Source organism: Maylandia zebra, linkage group LG22 (assembly GCF_041146795.1).
Source record: "Maylandia zebra isolate NMK-2024a linkage group LG22, Mzebra_GT3a, whole genome shotgun sequence".
Taxonomy (NCBI): domain Eukaryota; kingdom Metazoa; phylum Chordata; class Actinopteri; order Cichliformes; family Cichlidae; genus Maylandia; species Maylandia zebra.
The window spans coordinates 4161954-4179055 of NC_135187.1; the positions used below are offsets into that span (position 1 = coordinate 4161954).

General features: G+C 40.1%; 1 protein-coding gene across 1 annotated transcript in view; it reads right to left on the reverse strand.

Moving 5' to 3' along the window:
* Nucleotides 1-17102, reverse strand: part of LOC101469711 (chloride channel protein 1) — a 54669-nt gene that overhangs the window by 11720 nt on the left and 25847 nt on the right. Inside the window, exons 13-21 of the mRNA XM_004569737.5 lie at nt 16643-16712; nt 16332-16442; nt 15176-15389; nt 14675-14808; nt 13219-13310; nt 11713-11820; nt 10955-11042; nt 7830-7912; nt 1595-1639 (exon numbers count right to left, since the gene is read on the reverse strand). Of these exons, the coding sequence (XP_004569794.2) occupies nt 1595-1639; nt 7830-7912; nt 10955-11042; nt 11713-11820; nt 13219-13310; nt 14675-14808; nt 15176-15389; nt 16332-16442; nt 16643-16712 (945 nt within the window). The remainder of the gene's footprint in view (nt 1-1594; nt 1640-7829; nt 7913-10954; nt 11043-11712; nt 11821-13218; nt 13311-14674; nt 14809-15175; nt 15390-16331; nt 16443-16642; nt 16713-17102) is intronic.

The following is a 17102-nucleotide window of genomic DNA, read 5'->3' on the forward strand; positions in this document are numbered from 1 at the left end:
AACATCTGAAAAGTTCAGCTTTCCCTTCAAAAGGTTATTTGATGCTTTTCTTGGACACACATGGTTGTAAAGTGAGTATCTCTGGATTTTAAACTGCTGCTCAGGTAAAATAAGTCATTTGCTCTATAGTTCGTATTTATGTAGAGCTTCTGCCAGCGTATTACCGTCTTGGAGACCAATGCAGCTAAAATGACCCTCAGCAACCGGGAATTGGTATTTTTAAGATTTAGACATAAGCTGCAGTCTTAGCTCATGTTCCTCATAGACTTAATTTTATTTATGAAGCTTAATATTTTTATGGCTACTTGTTCTTTTATGTGTAGTCGCACTGCTGTTATTTGGCATTTGGATGAGGTCTACTGGGGCTTATAAAGATTGATTTTATTTACTTCTGGGAGACCACTGGGGTCTGTTGTTAAAAATATGTAACGATCTTTGTAATCCAATTACAGCTGTATGATCCATGTAGCTGTCCTGATTGAATGACCCCACAGTGGTACTGTGTTAAAGACGTAAAACAGTATAATCTATACAGAATAGGATGGATTCCCATATCACCGTCATCAATAAAGCAAGATGGTGAAATAATCAGACTGTGGAGCCTCCTGTTAAATTTAAATGGACTTTTCTTTGGAGGAAGTCTCCAGTGGGTTATAGAGCTCTTAATATACATCACAAAACATAAACATTAAGGTAATTAACCTGTAAATATAAAAAGGAATCAAACATGTTCGGTTGTACTCTTTGATCTCCATAATTCCCGTTATTCTGATGAGTTTATATATACTTTATGTTTAATGAATTCAGAAATGTTTTGGTGCACAGACAGAAAGAAAGGCTGTTTTATCATCTTTAAAGCTGCTTTTAGACAGGTTGGATTCTTTATCTGTGTTACTATCTGGCTCTGTTTTGCTGTTACTGGAGTCTTGTAAGCCTACTGGGCTTTATAAAATCAAATCAATGTGCAAAACATAATATACTTGTTTGTCCCTGCAGGCTCCCTGCCAGCAAACACTGAAGCTTAATGAGCATTTAAGGTGCTCGAGTGGCAGGAGGAGGAAAGTGGAGCAGTTTGTGTGTGTTTTGGAGACTTTGAGACTTTTTTGTGGACCTGAATGCTATGGAGAGACAACAATCAAAAGTTTTCCTCTGAAATAGTTTTGCGTTTTACATTTTTTAATACCAAAAAGTGATTTTTATTTTTTTATTTTTTATTCATGGAGGAGTTAGACCCCATTGTGTTAACCTGTACCGAAGACAGAAACACAGATAAAGTAACAGTAAAACAACAACAACCTAAAAAAAACCCCTGATTTTAAGATTAATCTTATTGGCCAATTGCTACTGTACTGTAGTACAAATAAGACTTTTTAAACACTTTTTAATATTTGAGCTTTTAATGACCCCAGGAAGCCTGCGTGGTTCTTGCATCACTTGCAAATACAAAAACCTGCTGTCAAAGATTATTGCTCCCACTTTGTGGGATAATGTCTTGTGACTCAGCACTTGCTCTATGAGTAAGCATTCAAATAGCATGCTTAAAATTATTCAGCAGACTATTCTGTAAAATTATGCAAATCCTTCATTACTGTACCTCTTCTGGTGTCATTGTGTCTGACAGCGGAGGAGGACAAGGCTCCTGGAGACGAAAAAACAGGGAAAAGAAGAGAAATGATTTGGAGTGATTTTATAAAAACACCCTGTCCTCTGAAACAGGTCGTGGTGATACTTCTAACCAGAGGTGGGACCAAGTCATTGTTTTGCAAGTCTCAAGTAAGTCTCAAGTCTTTATCCTCAAGTCTCAAGTCAAGTCTCAAGTAATGTCAGGCAAGTCAGAGTCGAGTCTCAAGTCACTGGTGTAAAAGTCCGAGTCAAGTCACAAGTCTGAAACTTTGAATTTCAAGTCCTTTCGAGTCTTAAAAAAAAAAACAACGAAAAAATAATGTTGCAGTTATGCTAAATGTAAATGTTAGACCATGTAATTTTAAAATCTGTGTTTTTCTCAACACATGACAAAATAGTGAACTTAGAAAATATACACAAATTGTGAAATTGCATCTCTTTAAAATGCAGCTCAATTAAACCTAGCTCCAAGAATAATTTTCACCGACATTTCTGAGATACGCTGCATGTTATTCTTGGATGCGGTTGTAGGACCGGCTTTAAAATCGCATGACAAAAATATCATACACATTAAAAAAAACTGTATCACCAACGTAGCCTGGAAAACATTTGCTAGTTAGATGAAGTCAGCTATCTCATCGTAGCATATTTATATGCATATTTATAATCATACGGTTCTTGGAGTGAGTGCATACACTCATGAAGTTTAGTAACTTCAGGTCACTGCAACAAGCCCAGGTACAGTTTACCGACGGATGGGTACAGGACCTTGAAATGCACCGTGTAGAACGAAAGACCATCGTACGTATCATAAGTTTACCAGTCTCACAAATTGTCGTCATAAATACACATTCGTTAACCGTTTATTAATAGGACCTTTGAGCTCAACGGTAATTAATTAGTAGTGGAAATAATTTCTGGTAGCATCACAGAAATGTAGCAGTGACAATAATATTGTATGCTGTAATCGTACTGGGCAATTAGTGATACAAAACAACAGTTTTATCCTGTGAATAAAAGTACATGTTTTTGTCAATGTACCATAATAACAGAAGCGAAACGCAATATTGTGTCAGGATAATTCACTATTTATGCACAATAAACAAAGGAGCATAGCGCGACAATTTCTGTTCAGCGCCAGACTTGCTTGTAACCTATATCACCAGTTATGTTATGAAAGTGACGTATTAACTACTAAAAAACACTGACCTTTGTGTAAATGCTTGGAGCAGACTAACCTGTGAGAGTTCTGGGACGTTATATTTGGTCTTTGAATGGCTGCGATCCAGGCCACCCGTCGCGTCTTTGTTACTTCGGAAACATGGCTGAACAATTTCTCTTCAACGACGTAATCCGATAACAACCGATCTCTTTACCCGTCGGCTTCCCGTGGCTGTCATGCGACCGGCTATTGCAGTTAATAATACAACAGCTTCTTGTGTTTCTTTTTATCGCTGTATAACTGATTTTAATTGAAAGCCTGCGTGCGCTAGTACCGCTTGCCACGAGTTCCCAGAATCCTTTGCGGTTCTACCCGTGAATGACGTCACATTTTCAATCTCTATATAATATGCATGTTAAATTTTGTATTTGGGGTAAAATATCAAGTCTTTTCAAGTAAACCGGTTCAAGTCCAATTCAAGTCCCAAGTCATTGGTGTAAAAGTCCAAGTCAAGTCACAAGTCTTAGAACATTTTTTCAAGTCAAGTCTAAAGTCATAAAATTAATGACTCGAGTCCACACCTCTGCTTCTAACTCTAGAAGCTCATCTGAATCTTACATTAGGGGAGGAAACTACCAGCTACTGAAAGAAAACCTGTTTCATACCATGAATATTAGGCAAACACACATTTCAAACTACTCATAACTCTTAAAATGAATGTATTGAACTCTATACAGTCTCACATTAGATTTCTGTCTGTCTCTTTGTTTTCAGGCTTCTGTCATCCAGTTTCCTGTGTTCGTGTTTCACTCCCACAGCACATCAGCAGCTTTGTGAGTTAAATGAATGCAGCAGGTGAAATTCAGGCCAACACCTGCTGCGACCTGTTTTGTGAAACTGAATTTATTACTAGCTGCGATCGCAGAGCTAATATTGCTTTCACCTTGTGGAAACAATATGATTCTGTGGGTGTGTTATTGTGGCAAAATGTGATCCTGGAGACACACTCTGCAACAGGAACAATCAAAACATCCAGTTTTGGGTGCTTCAACGTGCGTTTGCATGTCTGTGGATGGATTTTGTACTGAAGGAGGACTCTAAATGCGCTCCGTTGCCTTGTGTGATTTCAGAGGGAGCAGAAAGGTACTGGCAGGACAAGTGGAGAGCAGCTCTGGCAGTGGCTGACACAATAATTTGGATGTGGTAGCAGTGTGGTGAAACCATGGGGAAAAAAAACCTTTTGATTAGCCTCAAAGTTATTCTGGTAAACATCAGATGTCTCGGGGGGGGGGGGGGGAGTGGTGCTCTACTCAAACTGCATACAGTGTTACTGGGACCTCAACTGAAGATATAGTCAAGTCGTAGAAGGAACACTTTGAGGATCCTTAATCCCACTGACACATCTTGTGTAGAGGAAACGGGGTCTGGGGGATAGGGGAACAACTCGCCTATCACTGGGGACGAGGTCACCGAGGCAGTTAAACAACTCCTTGGTGGCAGGGCCCCTGGGGTAGATAAGAGTTTCCCTGCGTTCCTGAAGGCTTTGGATGTTGTAGAGCTATCTTGGTTGACACGCCTACGCAAAATTGCATGGAGGTCACCCTGGAGTGGTTTGCAGCTCAGTGTAAAGCAATAGGAAAGACAAATCTGAGGCCATGGTCCTTAGCTGGAAGAGGGTGGAGTGCCCACTCCAGGTCAGGAACGAGTTACTACTTCGGGGTCTTGTTCACGAGTGTGGGGAGAGTGGAGCGTGAGATTGACAAGAGCATAAAAGTGGAGCTCTCGATTTAGCATTCAGTCTACCGTCCTGCCCTCACCATCGTCACGAGCTCTGGGAAGTCATTTGGTGTCCGTTTTTAAGTCTCACTTCACTACAACTGTATGACAGATGAATTTTGTTTAAATGTCACTGACTTATTAGCAGCAGGACTGCTTTGACTGAAGGGCTGGAGCTGCATCAGCTGCTGGGTTTGACCTGCACTAAACAACAACTCCCCACCTTGTTTGTGGAGTTGGTGCTTTATTTTTGAAGACAAGTTTTTTTTTTTAACCCTAACAGCCAGAACGAAGAGATGGACTAAGATGGAGTAAGTTGAACTATGATTTTGCCCACTTTTCGCTAAGCTAACCTCATATTTTGTCTGTCTACATCAAAGCAAAGTTGCACCAAAAACCTCCAGCTGTGGTTTGTCAGCGATATCAGGAGAATCACAGCTTTGGTTGTCTTATGGTGCATAGACACAAAACACCAAGTGATGTTTTTGTGCTATGTAATTACATATAAAATCTATGCAATTCTTTGCATTACAATAAATAAGCACGTCTCCCAATCAGAAATGCGAGGCCTGCTTACTGATACAAATTCAAGGCGGCTGGAGCTAAACTTCTCTTCTACATACAGGAGACAGCACGGAGAAAAGTGAGGAAAATCATACACAAGTGCCTTCCGAGCTTAATGGTGTTCACTGGTTACCTAGCAACCCTCTCCAACCATGAAACAAAGATGGCAACAGCCCTGAAGCTAAAGCTGAGGCTTCAGAATGCTAATCGCCGCACTGTGGCTAGATCCGTCTTTTAGATACAGTCTATAGTTTATCACTGAAAGTATAACTATTGTTTTATTCAAGGATTAGCAGCATGCTAATATTATTACACCTGCCAGATGTTGTCCTAAAGGTCATTGTTTGGTTACCTGCACTCGGCAGTTGGTAAAATAAACAATACCTGGGTCACAGAGAGAATCCAGCCTCAGTTTGGCTTGATTGCTGGTAGCAGCATCCCACTGTGTGCCTATTTGATATTCATGGTTGTAGAAGTGTGGCTGATGTAAAAACAATCCCCACCGAGGAACAGGATTGAATCCAAAAACATAATAGAGAGTCAGACTGGTAATTCACCAGCCACAGCAGTGGGCACAACACAAATCAAATTCTAATCTTGCCAGTTCACAAGCATATGCTTATTTCCAGTGTGGTTTTCATTCTTGCATGTACTGCCTTCCTTGCGAGCCAAGATCACCACCAAGCTGAATATAATGACTCTGCCACCAGCATCTGCATTTCCATGAGAGCGAGCGAGAGAAAGATGCTCGACTTCAGTGAGTTTTCCTGTGGATGAGACGTGAATTCATGTGCTTCTGTCAATCAGATAAGCATGCATCTGCCTGAATAGAAAGCAGACTGGATCTTCCATTCGCCTGGAAGATGTGGTTTCAGGAATTTTTCTTTTAGAGAAAGCGTTGAATGGTTCGCGACACATGGGAAAATTACACTCCTGACACAGCTTAATAATTAGCTGGCTGGAGGAAAGAGCGCAGAGGCTTACAAAGGCATTAAATACACAGACATGTAGAAACATACAAAGATGCTGGGATTTAATTCATTTTGGCTTTATTTATGTGACAAGCAGGCAATACCCTACATCAGGCAAAAAAGAAGTCAGCAGAAGTCTGTAAAAGACCTCTGGCAGAACCAGGATCAGGGATGGGACGCCATATAATACAAGAGATTTCAGGGTTCGGGGAAAGACAGCAGAGAAAGGAGATTCTCCCCTCATGTCTACATATATAGTTCAGTGAAAAATAAAGACACCCTAACTGCTTCCATAGGAATTAAGAGGGTAAGTAACAGTGAGGTGCAGCTAATCTGATGAACTAGATTTATTAAACATCAGCACTGTTGGGTGTAATGTGCTCAAAAGTAACATGTTACTGTAATCAGTAATGCAGTTACATAATGCATTATTGTACTAAACAATGATCACATCAACTTCAGTAGGTAACAAAGGCAGTGATGAGCAGCCATGCTTGCAGCATTGTAGCCTCCATTGTTTTTACTGTGCATGTTTGTACAGTAGAATCACTGCGGCAGTAGCTTTAAGTCCCTTTGGATGGTTTTCAACTTTGCATTTGAAAAATCTATTTTAAAAAAGGGATTTTTGTCAGTGTGTGGAACTGTAGCCTCAGGTTTATATCGTTAACTGGTAACTTTGTGAAAATGCGATTCATGTCATGTTACGGAATGTAGTGGGTCACTTTTTCTGGTGTCTAATTAAGTAACATACTGCATTACTTTAAAAAAAATTAATGAGTAATATATAATATATTACTATTTTTGAGTTGTGACTCCAACACAAATCATCATCTAATATAAATAAGTTTTGACTGTTTGCACGTCTAGGGGCATTCAGGTGTGCTTTAACACAAAGCCGCAATCCTCCCAGGAGCCGACATCTGAGCAAACACCCCAGACTCTACAGGCCTCAGTTAGCATGTTGAATGTTACAGTGCATGGCAGCACAAAAGCCTGAACAAGCATGGCCTGTTTGGAAAGGTTGCCAGGAAATTGGGTCATGCAACAGGACAATGAGCCGACACTGACCGGCAAATCTACAAAAAAGGAAAGAATTGAGGTGCTGCAACAGCCCAGTCAAAGTCCAGACCACAACCTAACTGACATGCAGTGGAGAGAGCTGTGCATGGCCTCATTGAACTGGCACCATGTTCTAAAGAATAATGGGCAAAAACTCCTCCACAGCAATGTGAGAGGCTGATAAAGTCATGCAGAAAAAGTTATTACTGGTAAAGCTGGTTTTACAAACTGCTGAAGTGTGCAATAAGAAGTGCAGACACACCTGAACGTGTCTGCCTGCTCTCAGAGGTTCACATGACTGTTCTTGCCTTTGCAGTAAAAAGAAAAATAGCCACTCACATTTCTCTTAAGTGGTTTCCATGTGACAACAGAGATGATACTGCATTGAATTAAGGTGTCATGCCTTGTCTAATAGCCCTGCGTGAAAGAGGGGTTTAATTACTGCATATTTAAACAGAATTTAATCTTTTCTCCTTTGTTTGATTGTATCTATCATGTCTTTTAAGCAGAAAGGACAAAACATGAGACCGAGAGCAATGCACGAATTAATTATTGTAGAAAACCATCCCACCCTACAAAGACGTGACATACAGAGTGGAGATGTGAAGCATATTTAATGCAGATGATGCATGAGAGCACACGCACTAGACATGCAATGAGACGTGCAGACACACCTGAGAATGGCCCTCTGTCTGCCTGCTCTTAGAGGTGAAGATATTCCTGAGTGTTTTCCTCACAGACTGCAGAGAACCTTTTTCTGAGGGAGGAGTGGAGAAGGAGACTCAGTGGGTAAAAGGTCAATAAATTATACAAATGCAGCTTTGGAGAAAATAACTCAAGAGTAAATGGAGACTTTTAGAGACTGCAGGGAAAAAAAACCTCGTTGTTGCCTGGAAACCATTTCACTGGGACATTGTCTGTCTCTTGTTATGTTTGATGGGCTACTGAGCAGTTTGCTGTGCCACAATAGGCACAGACACCATCTGGATACTTGGAGTGAACAAGCTGCCAAACCTTCGCTCACTGCTGTTTGGGTTGCAAAGTTATTAATTCCAAACATTTGACATCTGTTGAGGGCAGCAATGAACATGTTGAAGTCAATTTGGTAACCTAACAAAAAGAGTAGACAGGTTTAACTTTAACCTTTAAAAAGCTAGAAGAACATATTTATTGCTGCAGGGCATGATTGAGTTTAGTGGGGAGTCTTCTGGTTTGTCACCATCGGGAGTCTCACCAACATGTGATGGAGAAAATAAATATGTTACAGGTAAAGCTAGGCTTGCCTTGAGTTATTTAATGATCAAACACAGCTATCTTTCTGTAAACAAGCCTTTCTCGTGAACTTAACAAATTTGCATTCAGGGTTTTGCAAGCTGCAAAAAACACATTTTAAGTTGCGTTTTAATGCATAAAGTATATTTTTATGTATCAAATTACTGGAAACAACAGGAATAATGCACAGACTTCTGTTCACTAAGCAAACAGACTCTTTGCAAAGATTATACTGTTGTGCTGAAGTGCAGTCAACTCCTAAAGGACAACTTCAAGCCTGTGCATTTCTTCTCACGTGAGTCATCTGCAAAATGCTTTAGAATATATATGCATTGCATTTTCCCTATCTTGAATTCATCTTCTTTACCGCTTCTCTTCTCTCAGCCAACTAAAATTAAGTGGACTTTTTATGCTTTTTTTGTAATTGTTTGCCATATATACATACACACAGTTAAAATTATGGATGCTTATATTAAACATGGTCAGTTCAAACAATGAGGTCATTATTTGTAAGTAATCCATTTGACCTGAAAGCTTCAGACTGTGTTAAACACTGTTTTTCCTACTTTTGACTCGATCATGTCAGTGAGAGACTGTGTGGCAGACTGGAGGAGAGATCAAAGCCACCCTGTTTGATGGCATCCTTAACGACGTCCATTACTCTACATGTGTCCTCTCGGGGTACTCCAGCTTCCTCCCACAGTCCAAAGACATAAGTGGGGCTAGGTGGTTATTAGATTGTAAATTAACCGTAGGTGTGAATAATTGTCTGTCTCTCTGTGACAGCTGTATCCCACTTCTCACCCTGGACAGGTGGGACAGGAAAAAACCCGCTGTGACACTAAACTGGATAACCAGAAGAAAAAATATGGATCTGTTTTATGTCCAACAGGGATATCTCTAATATATCCCACCTGTCTGCTGCATGAAGTGGGGGAACTGAGGGGATGCAAACATCCCAGCAGAAAATTATTATTTTAAACTGTAAAACATACAAAACACCTTTATTATAGTTTAAAAATAAAAAAGGGAAGCTGAGCATAACAGCTCCAGTTTAAAGACAGATAAAAGGCTCAAAAAGCACCATTAAAAGCTGAAATCTGTTTAACAAATGATGTAAACTCTTTTTTTAAACCAACAAATCTAAAAGCAACACATATTTTGGCTTCATGTATTAACAGTTGTGTTAAACGACTCACTCTGTCAGCAGTTCCACGACTAAAACCTGCACCGCCTTTTCAATTTCAATTTGAAGTAAATATTATTTATAACAATTTCTCCAGTCATCTATTATTATTATTATAGATGTTTTTCATTTCATTTCACATTTAGCTCGACGGTGTTTGTTGCTGTGCGTTCACCTCTTTGTTTTCTGAAGACTCCTGAATAAATCCTCCCAAGTGGGATAATTAAACTTTTATTCGAATGTGCCTGTGAGATGCAGAAATGGAGCTACCATTTTGAACTGTGTGTTAAACTGAAGTTCTTACTTCGGATTTCCCAAAATTGCAGCTTTTGTACTGTCTATGATCAGTGCAAAGACCAGCTTCAGTCCTAATTCAGCCTCCCAAATAAATATGACATGAACAATTCAAAGTGTGACCATCTTTGTGAGTGTTATAAGAGTAAGAAGCTCAGTCCCTGCGTGATGTCTTTAACTTGTTTAAACTGCTTTATTGCTAAAAACGGCTCAGAGGGCCGTTCCTCCTGACCCCTGTGTGTTTGGATTAGCATTAATGCTGCCACTGCTGTTTACACGTTGTGTAACATCACATTGTTCCTTATGATTTGATTAATTCTGATGGGTCCCCCTTTTCATACTTCACGAGCACCAATAAGACGTGTTTGTGTCCTCTGGGCAGTAATCTGCTCAGCAGATATGAGAACCTGGTGAGCCTCATACACCATCTGGGATGTGACTAAATGCTTAGTCATATCAGAGGAGATTTTTTTTTTCAAGGAGAAGAAGGGGAGACATAGCGAAGAATAAATCCCATTACATCATCCTAGTGAGCAAAACTTGTCTGAAAGAATCAATATTACTGTGACAGGAGCCATAAGGCTTTCATTCCCCAGCCTCGCCTCCATGCCGCACAACTCCACGGGTGTAACCGAGCTAAGGAAGAGAGATCAGGAATTGTAATTGTCTTCTGCAATCTGATTTCTGTCTAGATAAAATTGACCTTTAACCCTATGCTGAACTTGAACAGAAACTTGGGCAACAGCGAAAGAATCACCCTCCGAATACACGATGTGTTAAAATGTTTGGACGTGTGCTGCTTTGCTTTACCCAGACCACCATTACAAATAAGAATAACATTATTACAATAATAACAGACAAAAAAGGTGAAGAAATTGTTCATCCTTTTTTAATATTCGGCGTACGGTAATATATTCCTCCTCTGAAGCAGCTGTAAGGGTGAGAAATTTATACACAGTCATGTTTAGAGATAATGTATGACTACTACACCTCTGCCAATATTAAATATTTATGTTTTCTCATAAATATGTAATCCTCTCAACTCACCAGGAGCAGGAGCAGTGTGGTTTGAGGAAGGCTCCTGGGGCTTCTGAGGAGGCAGGGGACCGTTCCTCTCCTCCTGGACTGGACTACCCTGCAGACGACGGCCACGTGTTATTAAGGAAATTAGCATTAATAAAGAACCTGCAGACCAAGTGGTAAAGGTTAAACTAGGATTTAATGCAAGGGACAAGCAGCAATATTTTAAAGGTACTTTTTGTAAGTGCAAAATCTAATTAATAATAACTTCATTCCTCACCACCAGGGGGCAGCGTTTTACCTCTGGATGCTCTGAAATATTTTCGGATGTTGGTCTTTTAACTCCTTATATTCTTTTAGACCTAAACAAATGAGCTCAAAAGGTCGTGCATCTTCCCAAAAGCCATTGAACATAATCGAGTTTTTAATCACTTGCCTGATTAAAATAAAAGTTACATTTACTCTCTGCACCATCTTATGGAACTAAATTCACATTCAGTTGATATTCCTTCAGCACAGTGCACAGATGTTTGGGACATTAAGTCAAAGTCGTTGCTTTTTCACATTCTGCTGATAGCTTCAGTTAAATTTGGAAGGAAAACTGTAACACAGAGGAATTTGCATTGCATATATTTAGGCTGAATACAATTGGCATAAATCTATGACTGGGGTCAATCTTTCACTTAAACGTTAAACAAATTAAAACTGAGGAAAGCAGCTACAGAGAGAAAACCCATACACAATAAAGGAATAATCCCTATGAATATATTAAATGAAACGCCCACCTTCTCTCCCTCCTCCTCTTCCTCCTCCTCCTCCTCTTCCTCATCTACGAAGGCGAAGGACTCCCAGCTGTGCTTCTGAGACTGGTTCTGCTCCTGTAGGCAGCGACCCTGAACTCACATCCAGACAAACACATTAAAACAGAGCGGTGCTGTACCTGCGCCAGACTAAATCTAATCTAACTGCTTAACGTCGATGTTGTTTTAGCACCTGCTCTTTATTTTAAGTCCTGTTACCTCACCCGTTTGAATGGGTTAGCAAATCCAAGACACGGAGTTCTCCTTGTGGGCTTTTAAGGTGAATCATTACTGTACAGAAGGTCTTCCACTCACTACAAAATCAATATCTTTTACACAGTCAAGGTTCAGTCTCCATGTTTTTTCCTTTCCAGCATCTGACTGAGTATATTTAATTTCTGTTTTAAGATATTTATCAACATCAGAAATAATTTTAGGACTACATACTAATGTCACACTAGTAAGCATTATTAAGGTATCTTATGTTTATAATTATGATTGTTAATAGCAGTGATGTGGTAGCACTGCAGTGATAGCTTTACATAGTGTGACAGTAACAGAGGATAAACATGTCTGCATGAATGAAACACTTAATAATGCTGAATAGTGTAATAATAATACATTAATAATAGTGTGATAATATCAAACATCATTATAAAGTTCTTCAGTGGGAATCACTTGGCTTAGATTGGTAGACCACAGATTGGTACTATTGGTGATTTCATGGGAAAAATCTTCTCCAAAAATGTTCATTTTTATATCAAGAAAAACGAGCAGAGAGATTTTTAACACCATCACATAAAAAAACACAGCAATTACTAGAATGTTTCATAATTTCCATAATGTTTTCCAGTTTTAGATTTCACTCTGCTCAGTACCAGCTGACTTTTCAGTGCCCCAAATAAATAACAATTGTAAACACTTGTTATTTTAATGTCTGGCTTCAGGCTCTGCCTCTGCATGAATACACAGAGCTTCAGCTGAACTCGAGAGGCGCTCGAGCAGCTAATTCACTGACAATGTCATGCTGTAAACTCAACATTATGTAATTTCGGTAAAACGTTAATGGAATTATTGCATTAACAACCATGTTTGTACACTAGTTATAAATTATACATCTGCTTTAGGGAGCAAAGTGCTTCAAAAAAAAACCAGTAAATCCACAGGATGTTAGCTCCTGTGTTTATACATGAAATCGTGCTTGTACACAGCAGCGCTCCACAAGGTATTTATAACAATCATTTACATGTTCTGCATCATTTAAATGCATCATTGTTATTCAGCTTGAAGTAAAACTGAGAAAACTTTACTTGTGTTTCTCTTTAAAACTATGGAAAGTAGCAAAAACCCACCCTGTGGGCAGTTTTACCAGATCTGCACGGCTTGTTTGAAATTCTTCATTCTGGATTTAGGTGTAAGGTGAACAATTTATGTCCCAGATACAAATTTTGGTGGTTGTTAAGTTGGTGGTTGCCCTGTGACTGTCCTCACCTGCATCAGGAGCCTTCTTTCTGGTGACAACCACCAATCACAGAGAGCCAGAAGCTCCACCCTGTCAATGCTGCCCAATAAGATCATAGAATCTGGAAGCAGAGAAACAAATGTTAATTTTATTAATATCACGATGCCTTATGATTCCTATAAAATCCATTAAAAATGCAAAGTACTCTTATTTAAATACCTATATTTGATACTGTTGTATTTAATGTGATAGCAGCAACTCTTTGTGTTCTTTCAATTACCAAACAAATTTCTGTGAGACACTTTGTTGGCTCATCCACTCATCCAATCCAGTTCTATTTTATCTACATCAGGGGTCGGCAACCCGTGGCCCAACATTAAACTGCGGCTCCGCGTGGCTTGGGAAAATAAATTATAACTATTTAACAGAAGTGTGTTTTACTTGTGTTAGTTCTTTTTTTCAACTTGCAGTTCGAGACTGGAAAATTATTGATTTATCTTGAAATATTAAAATAAAATTATATTTTATTATTTTTTGTTGCTCAAAATAAGCGTCACACTCACGGAAGCTGGTACACCCTCCAAAACGTTGTGCATTTATTGAGACTTTACGACAGTCCTGCGTAAAGCTGAAAGTGACTCGTACAGCCCCGATTTGCAGACGCTGTGCGCAGAGGTTCAGGAGCAGAAGTCCCATTGTAAACATACTACGGCAGACCCGACGATGTTTGCATGAACACGCTTTTCAGCATCTCTTTATTGACCACTTTTCACACACAGTTGCTGCACACATGCAGCTGGCTTTAGCTTTCCAGCTCACAGCCTGACACGTACCAACAACAACAACACAACAGCAGAGAGAGCACGAGGCATGATTTCGGATGCCGCTCAGGTGCATCCGCCTCCTTGCAGCGGCACCGCAGACCACGCTCCGCTACACACATTAACCAGGTAAAATAAATATTTATGCAAATATTTATTTTTCATTGTTTAGTAGCATTTTTTCCAGTTTATTTTTTAAATTCAGGTCAAGGTTCGGCTACAGTCTCCGAAAGCCCAAAGGCGACATAAGGATGACAGCTCACAACATTTTTTATTTGGTAAATGGATAATTTAAGTTTAGCTTTATATTCATTTAAAAGAGACCTTCAACTCGGCATGTTTCTTTTTTTTGTTATAATTTTTTAAGAGTTTAAAATGTTTGTGTCCATTACATAAATAAAATTTAATTTTCTCTGTAGCACTTTGTGGATTTCATACGCAACACACTATAGTTGTTTATAGAAAGCATAAAGGTAAAAACAAACAAACAATATATACAGTGTTATCTTCATTTTAGATGTCAAAAAGTATTTCCAGCTCCCAGTGTTTTCCTTTCTGTGGAAACTGGGTCCAAATGGCTCTTTGGGTGTTAAAGGTTGCCGAACCCTGATCTCTATAATCCCCAGTCGAAATAGCAAGGAAGGCGCTTCATCGGTCTGTTTACCTTTTGAGTCGACCAGGGGGATCGATTTGAGTGAAGTGGAGTCCAGCAGGAGTTTGACTTCTCGGTATGTGGACTGAGACGACATAAACTTCACCGTCCTCACCATGATGTCCTCTACAAAGATGTTGTATTGGCTGTGAAACAGATACACAAAGATGGAACTGCTACACAATTTTAGAAAGCACTGTACAAGAAAATTACCCTTCATCGTTACCAAGAGGCACAAATTACATGTTTCAGCTGCATGGCATCTCTGCATGCTGAGGGTCCTTTATAATTGTACGGTTTCCTCATCTGAAGGGGTAAACTGGAAACCTCTTTTTGTCACTTTCTTTTATTTTCTTGCAAACATTTATTAATTATGCAGAAATGTAATTCTTAATGTTTTTTTATCCACCAACAATTACACCATTTATTTCCCTGCCAGCTGGAGTTATGGAGGGCATCATATTAAATTTGTTGACATCGTTCCCACAACTGGCTTGTAAAAAGAAAACAGACCTCATGTGTCCGAAGCCAAGCTCCGGCAGGTACGGGAGCTTCTTGACTTGGATGATGGAGTCGTAGAGGGAGGGCTGCAGGCCCTGGGCCACCATGTTGGCCAGGATTACTGCCACCATCATGGGCAGGATGTGGGAGATCTGACCTGTCAGCTCGAAGCAGATAACCGCCGTGGACACTGTGTGAGTCACAGCCCCAGTCAACGCTGCTGCTCCTGCCAGAGAAACGGGATGGGATGATGAGGGTGGGGGAAGGGAGACGTGCCAAAGGAAAGACAGTACAAGATACAGTAGGAAGAGATGGATCACAGAGTAACAGGAAGGAGGAAGGGTAAAAGTATACTGATGGAAAGTAGAAGACAAGGAAGACTGGAAAAGCAGAGCAGAATAGGATGGGAGCAGATAGGAACAGACTCAAAATAAAATAAAATTAAGAGAAAAAAGAAAATCAAGAATGAGGGTGATAATGTTTAAAAAAAAGAGCAAAGAGAATGAGGGAGAAAAGGAAAATCAGTGGAAGGAAGAGGAAACCATGCTGCACAAGAGTAGATTAATGAGAAGCAATGTAAGGAGATACTGGGAGGCTACCGAGAGAAGGATAAAAGAGAAGAAGAGGTTAAAAAAGGTAGAAAAGGAGGAGAGAAATTAAGGACGGGCTTTTGTAGGCCAATGGGAGCGAGGATTGAAGAAAAGGCCACATTTCTGGGTCAGCTGTTGAGGTGAGGACAGCAGAGCAAACCCAGGGTGACATTTAACTGTCAGAGCACAGCGACCACATGCTCTGATGGAAAGGAGGAAGAGGAGTTGGGATGGATGGAGGGAGAAGATGACAAGAATGGGGGTGGGGTAGCGGATTAGGTGGGGAGGACAAGTTGACAATGAGTGACGACTGGAGGACGAGAGAGGCTGACAGAAGGAGAAGCTGAAGGAGAAAGAAGACGAGGGAAGTGACAGTACAGAAAGAGGAAGAGGGTGGAACACGCCCGACAAGCTGAGGGCACAGGAAGCTGACAGTTAAGGGGGAAAAAGATGAGGACAGTTTGACAGTAAGACTTATATGTGAAGCTAAAAAATAGGCTAGTTGCTAAGGTGGATCATAGCTGTGATTAAAGAGTAAACATGTGGAGAAAAGCTATGAGGAGAAACAAGAAACTAACCGATGACTGCGTACCCTCCAGGGATGATGCGGTAAAGGATGCCATCAAACACGATCCCATGAGGAAACAGAGTGGCCATGATCTCCCCTACCAGCCTGCCAAATGCAGCTCCTATAGGACGAAAGTGGGGCTAAAAGTAAATATAGTTTAAAAATAAAATACATTAATTATCATCACGTCACTGACGAAGCGTGTGAATCATTAAAGTTTAGATAAAGGTTTCTGAACTGTACTGTTTACAGAGTCAGTATTTATAGTGACAACCAAAGAGGATGAAGACTTAAACCAACGCAAAGCTTCAAAACACTCACCTAGGATGAAGACCGGCATGAAAGCTCCGGATGGGATGGGCATGGTGGTGGCCACAGCAGACATCCAGAACTGCAGGAGAGACAACATGAAACCCTTTTTAGCCAAAAACTCAGAGCTGACGATTGCAACCAATAGAAACCAGATGAGACTTAACTTTCTTACAGTTCAGCCTCTTATCGGTGTCTCCACCTCCACCTGTGGAGAAATACTGGCTTGTGAACCACGTTTAAGTCATGTTAGGGCACTCTGCTTTCACACTGGAAACTCACATATCTGCCTACAACACTATACTGGATTCATGAAATGAGTGTGTGCCTGACATTTGGACAATAAAGCCTCCAAGGACATAATAACTTAGTGATATGAATCCGAACTGTGGTATTGGGCTGAAGTTTGATTTGGAGCAGAAAACAACACTGGGAATGAATAGCTATTTAATTTTTAGCACATATGATGCAT